The sequence below is a fragment of the Anoplophora glabripennis genome, unplaced genomic scaffold (genome assembly GCF_000390285.2).
Source record: "Anoplophora glabripennis isolate ALB-LARVAE unplaced genomic scaffold, Agla_2.0 scaffold971, whole genome shotgun sequence".
In the NCBI taxonomy this organism is placed as follows: Eukaryota; Metazoa; Arthropoda; class Insecta; order Coleoptera; family Cerambycidae; genus Anoplophora; species Anoplophora glabripennis.
The window spans coordinates 26,439-38,784 of NW_019417049.1; the positions used below are offsets into that span (position 1 = coordinate 26,439).

General features: G+C 34.4%; 1 protein-coding gene across 1 annotated transcript; it reads right to left on the reverse strand.

The window, feature by feature from the left end:
• Positions 1–6,063: 6,063 nt before the first annotated feature.
• On the reverse strand, positions 6,064–10,149 carry LOC108913352. Its single transcript, XM_018718900.2, has 3 exons — positions 9,903–10,149; positions 8,835–8,945; positions 6,064–8,113 (listed from the first exon to the last, which is right to left on the reverse strand). The coding sequence occupies exons 1-3, from the start codon at positions 10,035–10,037 to the stop codon at positions 6,125–6,127; spliced, it is 2,235 nt and encodes a 744-aa protein (XP_018574416.1). The 5' UTR covers positions 10,038–10,149; the 3' UTR covers positions 6,064–6,124.
• Positions 10,150–12,346: the final 2,197 nt, after the last annotated feature.

The following is a 12,346-nucleotide window of genomic DNA, read 5'->3' on the forward strand; positions in this document are numbered from 1 at the left end:
CCATGCTATCAACCACACGTTGGCTGACATTAACGTCATAATATTTTCCACGTTTTGTTTATGCCTGGTAGTATGATGGTAGTACGAACTGGTATAACATTTTTATTAACGTGACAGTTTAAACAGTTTTGAATGATTATTATCATAGGTATTGAACTACACTGAATGATGCCTCTTTAAACTGAAACAGTGAGTAGTGTGAGCATTGATTTTATAAGCTGCGCTATCTACACGTTTATAATACATAATACATATTTATTTTAAGTAACAAATTAGGTACCTACTTCTTTTTTCTAACTTTTTCTAAAACTGTGGGCAATGTCAACAATTAGACACACCCGCCCCTCTTGTGTTGGTGATATTTATTTAGGTATATCTCGCAAATTGGGGGAATCTGATTTTTTTGTCTCGTACATACCAATCTAAGAAGTTAATGTGTAAATTATTATTTAATTTTTTTTTATTTTGAAAATAATCTTAAAATAATACAGTAAGTGGCAAGGGCGTAACCTGAGCCTGAGACTACCACAAAGCAACTTTTTTATACTTTGTGGAGAGTACAATGCGTATACTGAATATTATGAGGATGGGAAGGTGTTCTCAATGATTGTGGAAATATGATATGCAGCTGTATATTGTAAAATGAAATGTTTTTTAAAGACAGTTTGAAGGAAGAGTATGGAATACTGTAATTCCCGTGAAGTTTTTTTTTGGAAGTTAGCTACGGCCCTGCAAAATGCCTTCCTCGGACAATTGTCTTCACAGCTTTGAAATATCTCTGTAGATGAGCCTGTGCTGGTTCATCTAACGAGCATTCAAATAAAAACGTGGTCGAAGTTGGCTCTGACACATTGGACGTAGGGAGTAGCTTATAGCGACCAACTTAACCTCATTTCTCAACGAGCTGTATAGCAGCTGTCAGTTTCAATAACGTTATTGACTATACAACTTTATTTTAAAGAATAATCGTGATAACAATAACAAACAATTAAAGGAGCTGCGGAAAGTGTCCCCCTCCTTGTTATAACAATAAATTAAAGCAGCTGCTGAAAGTGTCCCCCTCCTTGTTCCAAGCACTTTTCACACCTGTTCCTCAAAGAATTAAAGACATTTTCTAAGATGCTCGAGGTAATGTTAATTTCACAAATCTTGTCTATAAGTCGAGCCTGCAGATGGTTTAAATTAGGAATAGGCAGTTCAAAAATAGTGTTTTTAAGGTAAGGCCACAAAAAGAAATCACACGGCGTAATATCACATGACCTCGGTGGAAATTCATGTTCAGCATTGAGACTTATTAGTCGATTTTGGAAAACTTCCCTCAACATCTTCATCGTCTCGCCTGCCGTATGTGCCCTTGCGCCATCTTGTTGAAAGTAAAAGTTTGTAATTTCGTTTTCTTCCAGCTGGTTAACAAAAGGAGCGATAATTCCTTCTCTATACCTTTGCGCAGTAAGAGTACCATTAAAAAAAATAGGTCCATAAATCCTCCTTCGATTGAGAGCACACCAAACTCCAATTTTTTGAGCGGCCCTCGACAAAAAAGTTATCTGGTTTTTCAGAAGACCACATTCTCATATTCTGTGAGTTTACGTAACACTTAAATGAAACCCGGCTTCATCAGAAAAAAAGGTGATATTATGAAGTTCACCGTTGTTTAAAAACCATTCACAAAATACAGCCCGTCGCGGAAAATCAACTTCATGAAGTTCTTGCTGACAAGTTAAACGATAGGAGAACAAACGCAAATCTTTTTTTAACACTGTGTGGCAGGTACTGACTGATACTCCCACCATTTGTGATAAAACACGTACAGAAGTTCTTGGCGCATTTTCCATTATTTGTTGGACATTTTCTTTTAATGCTTCAGTCCGCTTTTTAGGTCGGCCGCTTCCTTCTTTTCTTGTTACACTGCCCGTTTCACGAAAAACATTAACACAACGCTGAACTGCACTTTGAAAAATTTTATACTCTACAACGTCGGGAAATTGATTTTGAAATTTTATGAAACATTCCTCAATAGAATACTTCCATATTCCATCAGTCTTGCGTCCATTTCTAAAGTAGGACTCTATGATAAACACTTTTTGTTCTTGAGAAAACACCATTTTAAACGCATTTTAAAACGAAAATATTCAAATTGATAGCGGCGATATAGCGCTTTGACAGATGACGTTTAAGTTCATTTGCTATACGCTACGCCCTACGTCCAAATTTTCAGAACCAACTTGACCACGTTTTTATTTGAACGCTCGTTATATCTATAACAACAATCTTTTCATTGCCTCGCAGTCCCTTATGCCCCCGTACTCAAGTTAGGGTCTAGTCGTACTGCAGCAGTATCCGTAAGTAGTATTGCGGATGATCTATCTGCGGATGATATAAACCAAGATTTTCTAGGATGCAATATTTTCGAAAGTATTGACCTCTACAACCTGGATTATACTTTCCCCATTTCGATAATTTACGAAAAATTGGTTATGAAGTGTCGTTTGATGAAGTGACATGAATTTTTGACAAACATGTATATTTATCGGTATTATCAATGTCATGAGTGCTCATTTTAAGAGGCTTCACAAATTTCGCTCATCTTCGACGATTTTATCCGTCCGGTAAAATTCTTCCAAGCAAAATTATGTGAAACTGAAATATCATAGATTTATAAAGATAGTAATACGGTATTTAGCTGTCAATTTCCCATTTCTTGCTACCACCACCGACTATGCTACTTTGTAGTTGAACATATCAGTTGTGCAGTTAAGTTGTACTACAATTTTAGTCTGTTTTAAAATAACAATTCCGCTACCTAAGTCAGCCATACTCCGAAGACAGCAGCCTTTGCGTAGATAAATTAGTTCTCGTTACTTTGTCTCTTCCACTCTTTGGCGAAAATCGTTGTGTACATCTCAACTTTAACACTTTTGTTCGAAACAACATTATTAATCAAATACCTAGTAGAATCGTCGAGGATGAATTAAGTGTAAGGGGCTTCCAACTCATCTCTCTGCAACACGCATCAACAGAAACTGCAGCACCTGCAGCTTCTTCAAGGGAATTGAATATTTAAAACGTTTTTTTTTTGCTCTATATCTAATAGATTTAATATAATTTTATATATTTTTATATATCGACGTCTTCTTGACAGCTGATATATGTAGTCTATATCATTATTACTTAAATTTAGATCATGAAGAAATTTAAAAACTATTTCCTTTTCAGAAAAATAAATGGGTATATTGTTTAGAAAAGTGTTTTATTATGTTTTATTGATTCTATTATTTAAATATGGAGCTTTTATTATTTTTCTATCAGTAAATCTAGCGTAATTCGCAGAATTTAATATTTCAGGAAGGGTACCAGTTATGTAGTCACTAACAGATATTTTAGAATGCACACAAACGACAACAAAATCGAATTCGTCGACAGTTATCGCAAAATTTCGAATTTGAAATAGATGTTTGTCACAAATTTTTACGGAATTAATTCTTTATATAATAAATATTTTCTTAAATAAATAACAATTGTAGACAAACTAATGTACAGAGCCTTCATAAATGATTAGAAGCCAGGTGACCGCCGAGGTTAGGCAACCAACATTGCACGACTGGTAATATCAACTAAAAATCCCTAAATCTTAGCGTCATCAATATTAATGGTTAGTTTATATTTACAATGAACAATGACAAACCGTTGCGTCTACGCTGGAGTTAATGCGTTGGCTGATTCAATGAATAAAATCTTGTGAAAAATTACACCAATCACTAATGTTGTTTTTTAATGTAAGTTTGATCTTACTGTTTTAATAATTTTTAATTTTACCGAAATTGAATGGCCAACATGAAATTACCATTCCAAACAAAATTATTAGTCATGTGGCTTGTAATCCTTTATGAAGGCTTTGTATATAACATATGTAAGAAGTTTGTTTATAGCATTTACCAATGTTCATGCCGTATGCTATAGACATTAATTGTTGCACAGATACACAAAATTTCTGTAACTGTTACGTAGTATAAAAGATGGTACAATTTTTTCTATAACTTTATAACTTATTATAATCTAATCCACCATTAAACACATAAAGCCTGAATCGATTTTCTAAATAACAGGTACGGATTTTAGTAAATGCGTAATATAATAAGGAAGTTTTAGAATCATTTTTCTTTCTCTCAGACGTAACGGAAATATGACTAAGAGTGTATCGTACGTAAACGTAGTATGTTACTGCGACTTCGTACTTGTTCATATACGAATGTTCAATATTCCAGCAAGTTAACGCATTTCACAATATTCGATATAATTTGCAGAACAGGCAGTCTCGAGTTGGTAAATCCACATACATCAAAGTGCCCGAACAATTTGTCTGCCCGCTCTGTTAATCAACTTTAAGCGATATATGTGAACAAATTTTCTTATCCGGCCCATTTTCGCATATTATGTGGATTAAAATTGTGTAGTCGCTGCAAATATTCGGTAGGTATAAAGGGTGTCCCAAAAGTAACGCAGGATTTAAATTGTGCACCATTTTCATTTCGAAATGTTGGCAGCATCGTGCAATGTCACATGGTTTAGTAAACACGTTGCGGTTAGATAAAATGGAGCGGTATACGACGGATGAGCTAGTGAAGATTGTGAAAATTCATTGCAAGAACGGAGAGTGTGTAGTTGAGACTGTGCGCAGATTACGTGGAATTTTCGGTAGAAGGAACGCCCCGAATGCAACAACTGTGAATAGATTAGTTGCCAAATTTGAATTAACAAGTTCTGAACAAGCGGGCCTCGTATTGGCCGTTCATCTGAAAGGTGTGAGTGGTTTTTGGAATACAATTTGAGAAAACCATATGATGTGTGAAAGATGTTTCCTTTTTTTCTTTGGAGATCTTACAGAGTAATCAGAGTATCGGTTAACAGAAAGGAGTTTCATTTGTGAGGTTTATCCTTTTTTTTTCTGAAGTCAATATCACAGAACATGATAAAACAAGGCAGTGGCCAACCAGGAAAAATAATGCCTCCCCTCGGGTCTACCTAATTCCAGATGTTTGGTTAAGAGCCTGATGTATTGTGATAGACATTTATTAATTTACCTAGTTGTGTTTGCGATCAGGTGAGGTATGACTCATAAAAATGTCGGAAGGGTAGGTATGTACTAAATTTGACAGTCTCCTATTTAAACCACTCGATGGTTATGGCAACAGTTTAATTATTGTAGCTTACTAAAGGTGATAATATGATACTCTTGATACAGGAATTATCTCGCAGAAAAACTTGATCTGAAAGTATAATAGGGCAAGGTACAGAAGTTCCATAATATCCTGGATAGAAAATTAGAGCTACTGCCAGAAGCAGTAGCGCTCATAACCGTAACAACAATGTGAAAGACATACCTACCTTTCCAAAACAAAATTAGGATGACGTTTACCATGCTTTCCAGCCTGATCACCTGACCATTATGCATCTCTTGTACAAAACTATGCAATTTAAACGTAGGTAATATGTTCCCTCTTTTCAATATTGGTTAGACCAAAGTCTAACGTGACTTACTGTACTTCCAAACCTAAACTAGTTTTTCGGCCTGGCCACCGATGTAACTGGGTTACAGTCAGACTGCCGTATCGTCTTTTGCTATGACCACCAAGAATTTCAGATCTTTTCCTTATCGTGTGATATATCCATTGGCAAATCTGCCACATTCCACTTTGACTTTGGCAATACTTCACGAGTACCCTGGATAAGCTAACCTTACGGGGTTATTGTTCATTTAGTTACAAGCATGAATGTTCAAGGCAACCTGGCAGACTATATTATTCAGACTGATTTCAAATTTTTGGGAATTATTTACTACAACTCCCTAAATCTGTAAACTAAAAATTATTATTGATATAAGAATACAAGTAGTGGGTATTGAGTTTTATATATCAGTTAGTATGTATAAGTGTACTTATATTCCTAAATAATGTTGAATTAATTAGAATTATCTTGTTAAGGATTACTGGAAAACGTTTAAGGAATTCTCATTTAGCCATGTTTTAAATGAAACATTTATTTATAAAAAAGTGTTATTTCAAAATAAGGTCAACAATAAATTACAACTAAAAAATTATATATATATATACAACGTTTCTTAATTTTAAGTCAGTTCCCATACGTTTTTAACCCTAATAGTACCAAATTGTTGTCCTCCACTACCACTGGCAACCGGTGTTTCCACATTTGCAGTCTGCACCGTTGTCGTAGACGAGGATGTTGTACTTTGAAGAGCATTGTTTAGCAGCGGGTTCACGGTTATGAAATTGGAAGATGAGGTGTGTGAGGCAGTCGTTATTGGACTGAGCGAGCTTGTGTTAACACGGATGAATTTCGATGTAGTTGTCAACTGTGGAGGTCTACTGGAAATCCCAGTGGAATGGTACGTCGCCGTAGATGGCAGAATATTCTGGTTATTAATATTCTCATTTGAAACCACTTTGGAACTAACCTTTACATTTGATGGTTTAATGTCCATGACGTTCAGGTCGCTCCACAGACATAACTTTTTGGGCGGTCTTTGTTCAGCGGTATATTTGAAGCATACGTTGAAAATGCCATTCTTTATAACAATAGGAATTTTATAAACGTGCAGCTGCGGTTTAAGTAGTTTCAACTCGGCACTCATGTCCAGACGATTCAATAAAATCGATTCGTTGACTGGCAATTCGGTTTGAATGTTCTTTTCGGCGTAGAGATGCACAGGTCGGTAATGAGTCAAAAGTTCTTTGAGCACTTTTATATCTGTTAGTCTCGCGTCTATCAGGTCCAAGGCACAATTGCCCTTTATCTTGATGTCCGGTCTTACTATAGACACTGTGTTATACACTATATTTTCTACTTGAGGAAGTTGTGCGGTATTTAGCGTAGGAGTTGCCCGCGACGCCTGTGACGGAGGTACTGATGTGGCATTAACTGAAAGAGGTCCTTTAACAATATTGGATGATGAAGATTCCTCATCATCAGAGAGAATTTCTATAATTTCACAAGATTCTGACGTAACAGTTAGTTTTTGAGGGTTATCCTTAGGCACGACATTAACATTAAGGTCTTTGGCATCTACTGGTCCTATTGCACTAACATTTACATCACTTTTCGTTTCCGAAATATCTTCTATTTTTACACCTTTAAGCGGAGAAAAACCTTGGAAAGTTTCCGGATATTTTCTTCGAGCCCACTCATTGAATTCAACCTTTGTAAGTTTAACATCTGGTAAGTTGTTCATCATATTTTTGATGGAACAAGTCTTATTCAAATGCTCGTCTTTGTTTTCAAGGCTACGGAATTTCATTTTGCAGAATTGACATCGGAGGTGTTTGTTTTGATGTTTCCTCAAATCTTTAGAGCTGTACTGAACCGAATTGCATATTTCACAGATAAATAACGGCACTGACTTGTTCGCTATAAATGTCGGTGTCCCCCCACAAGATTCTGCTACTTTCGGAGTTAACCCCAAAGATTGGGCGAAATTAGTCTTTTTGAATTCCTTTTTCTCTACTTTATCAATTTCGGCAAGTTTTCTTTTGTTTGAAGAGGGTTGTTCTTCGATATTCTTTATGGAAATATTACTATTACACTTAATATCAGGATGAACAACATTATCAGTGGTAGGTGGTGGAGGAGGTAGATTAATTTTCAGAGGAATAGGAACTTCTTCCTTCATTTCTGTTTTAGTTTTCCGTTCGATTTTAATAATTTTTGATGCGGTGGCGATTTTATGCAGCGAGGAAGTTCTTTTCGTAGCAACCTTTCCGGATCTTAAAGCTAGTTTGGTATATTTTTGGAAATCTAGTTTACGAGATGTGAAATACTGCTCCACCTGATCCATTTTCATAGACACACACGGGGCCATATTGTACTTCAAGCATACAGTAGGTAGTTTAATCTGAGGATACATCTTGAACAATTCTCGTACGCTGGGATGTATTTTGTTAAATACTTTCACTTCCTTCTTCGCTTCAACATCCTTCTTTGGACTGACGCTTTCTGCATTAACAGTAACCTTGGGATTGTTTTTTACTTCACTTCTTATGGTTACTTGAGTGTTGGGGATTTTTATCTCCTTATCCCTTAAAAACATCTTGCATTGCTCCTACAAAAAATATATATATTTGTAGTTCAAATATAGTAATGTTTTAATATATTTTTTAAATTCAGATAGTGAAACACGAAGCTCTTTAATATACAGTGTCGGAAAGTCCCCATGGTTCATCGGCCGTTACGTGAGAGCGATAAAGAAAGTCATAGAAATCCGTGGGATAGAGAAAGATGGCTATAATGAAGGCGTCTAATAGTCACCGCCCATTTCACCCTTATTCCACGAATAAGAAGTGGATCTTATTTGCGGAAGGGTGAAATGGGCGGTGACTATTAGACGCCTTCATTATAGCCATCTTTCTCTATCGCACGGATTTCTATGACTTTCTTTATTGGTCTCACGTAACGGCCGATGAACCATTGAGACTTTCCGACCCTGTATAACTTAAATAAATTAATGAACATGTTATACTGGGTAGGAAAGTACCGATGGTCTATCTGAAGTTACGTGAGAGCGATAAAGTAAGCCATAGAAATCCTTGTGATAGACAAGGATGGGTATAGTGAAAGCGTCTAATAGTCACCGCCCATTTCGCCCTTCCACAAATAAGAAGTGGATCTTATTTGTGGAAGGGCGAAACGGGCGGTGACTATGAGACGCCTTCATTAAAGCCATCCTTCTCTATCGCATGGATTTCTATGGCTTACTTTATCGCTCTCACGTAACTTCAGATAGACCATCGGTACTTTCCTACCATGTATAAATAAATATTTACTTTTAAATGTAGATCATTTTTCAAAGATGTTCTTCTAAACTCGAACATTTTAATGGTAACCTGGCAACATTTTTTACAAATCTTCTGAGATATGATATCGTTGACGGTGATCTGTAACAAAATTAAAATTATTTATTAAACAATATTATACATAGTTATTATTTAATGACTAATTAATTAGTTTATTAATTTTCTCCCTTCTCGGACCTTCTTTAGATAAGAAATTCAGCATTTTAACCATACAAGTTGGACTAACAAATTTCAGTGTCATGAAAAATAAACTCAAAAGTTGTTTTTTAAAATCAATATATCAAAATATTGTGTAAATCTGAAAATATAAATTTTTAAAACACTAAATAATTTTTAATAAAGGGCAATATTAGTAACATTGCAACAACAATACGTTAAATCATTCTATAATTTCAACAGTAACCAAATAGTTAGGCGTTATCTTAAAAATGCATAAAAATTCTAGATATACCTAACATATGTATTTTAAGTGCTTTCGCCACTATAACACAACAGCAAACGCCCAATTTTAGTGCATATCCTAAATAGAATATATGAAACATGTGCCTTTCTATGTTCTATGTAATAGTCAAGTTGCAGGAAATGATAATAACTTATTGGTAACACCTCGTATAAAGAAATAACAAAATGACGTACATCAGCCAATTTGATCAAAACATTAAGATTTATCACAAGTGAATAATATTGCTATGCGTTTTATTAATTTTATTTCTACAAATAAAAACAATTTAATCATTTTCATGAAGTTAGTTTTTCAGCAGAACACGACACTACTATAATATATTGCGATGACCCTATATCTAAAGGAACCACAAGATGGCCGCCGTACATCAGCTGATCAGTTTTGAAATTATTTCTATTTATGACAAATGAGACAGATGTTGATCACGTAAATAATATTTTGTATAAATAATGTACAAAATAGTTCTTAAATAATTGCTTCATTGTTCATTAATGTATATACTACTTTAGACACAGCAACGTTACCATATTGAGAAAGCCCTATACAAAATAACAAGATGGACGAACGGTACGTACCTCTACACCAGTTGTGATGTAAATAACGTCTTTCATATTGTCGCTGCTCTCAAATCGTTTGTCGAATATCCATACGAGATCGTCTTCGGTCAGACACAGTCTACACACGTCCTTTATCGCCATTTTTACCAGCATTACAATACAATATCAGCGAAAGCACCGTCCGAACCACACCCGGTTGCTACGCCAACTGTTCGACTAGCATTGCCAGCCGTCGGCACTGTCCCGGGTTTTAATATGAAACGGTTGAAGCGGAGGGAAATTGTAGACTGTGTCGGCGCCGGAGAGAAAAGGTACGGTTATTCGGTTCCGCATTCGGCAACCGTCGTCTATCTGTTTCGTCTATTTCGATCGGCCATGTCCAACGGGTGACGGGTGAGTAGAACTGGGAATGGGATTGTTGGGATGACAGCATTGTAATAAATGTAAATCATTTATTGGTATTGGATCTATTTCGTACATATTTAAATAGCTAAGAAATAAATTAATATATTTATTTATTACTTTGTAATTGTTATTAACAAACGTTTTATAAATATTTGGTAGGTGGATTTTAACTTTTTTGATGTAAGTATAATTGGTTGTATATACAGACAACTTTTAATTATAATAAAAAATATATGATGGAAAAATGATATCAAACCGCGGTATCTACGTTTGTTATTGAGTGCGTGGATTAAAATTTCGGTAGAACATACTTATAGCACACAGCAAAAAAATTTGCAAAAGTCTTTTACGCAAAATAATGACATCTATAACGTAACTAGTTATTTGGAAGTAAAATATTCCTCGCCAATAAACTTGATAATGTTCAGCAATATTTAATATTCTCATTATTCTTCCATAGTTTACGCTAATAAATAGGTATACTTGTCTAAGTATTTTCGTGTTTGGTATTTTTTGAAAAAATTATACGGGGTTTCTTTAATGGCATATTCTTTGTAATTTTTTATCTAAATTCTCTGATGTTAAATTTAAATTTGACATTTACGAAGAAGAAAAAGGAAACATGGCCGATTTGGTAGTGTTGACATAGCAGACATGGTGAAATAGCGTTGCCAGATTGTCACTTTTTCAGATATGTCAGGGAACTTTAATCTGTTAATGGAACATCCTCTATATTTTTACTTATGGATCATCCATAATGGATGTAACATATTTTGTAGTAATATAAAGTTTGATATATTTATCCTTAATAATATAATTATAGTACAAGTTATCCGCAGGCTACCGCTTAGTAGCATATTCGTGGCGCATATTCCGGAACATTGACCGTGCGTCTTCGGGACATATAATTTCGTACCTATTTGCTGGATATTTTATTTTACATCATACGGAGGATACCTCATTATTAATGTGATAGTTTATCTTTTGGAATATCCCTGGGATGAAGTATCCAAACATCCTTGGGTTGATAGACATACAATGTTTATTTTTTATATCTATGTATCATTTACTGCGCAGACGTCAGACTGTGAAAGCGGTGGTGGAATACAACAGTCGCTATATTGTTGTTGTTTTTCGTTTTTATGACATTGTGTACATTTTTATTTCCAGTCAGTTTGTTGTCACTGTTAAGTTTTATTGACAATAAATATGTTGCGTCACTTAAATAAAATATTTTAATTAGGTGTTTTTACTTTACACACAACTATTATCTTTAATTCGATTTTTAGCTCTTGACATAACCTACATCTTTAAATTAGAAAATGAAAACACTCTTTGTTGTTGTCAAGCGTTCGGAAATGTTTATTCCCTTTCTCAAGACATCTATAAAATATAATTAGAATAATAAGTTATAAAAGCTTATTGAATACTTACAAACGTGAGATTAAAAACGGGAAATATAAAAGCATTGTTAGAATGTTTATACATTCACTAATTAAAAAAAAAACTATTATAAATAACTATAGTCACATTATTAAAACAATTTTCGAGTAAATTTACACATTTAACGAAAAATACAATAAAAAGGAGCCATGCTTACTTAAGAGGGATAATTAGCATTTCCAACTACAGTACCAATTTAAAACGGAGGCGGCAAACCACTTCAAATTTGAAAAAGACGTTGTAGGTAAATTTCTATATTTATCAAAATATACGTAATAAAAAATTATATATACTACTCAATTTATTAATATCAGACTTTTTATTCAAAGCATTTGAAAATTTATTGATACGAACCATTTCCAAAAAAAAAAACACGTTTACTATATTTAATTTCATTCTCTAAGACTCTGACACCGTTTATTTCCTGTACTCTGAAAGGGCACAGTACGTTTTTTTTAAATTACAAATCACTTGTGGGATGTAAGTCTACTTTTTAGCGTACGACACGTTTGTCCAATGTATGTCTGGTTGCAGTTAAAACAATCAATTTTATATACATCACCCGATTTTTCTAATTTATAGTAAAGTTCTTTAGTTTTGGAAAAAACTCTACT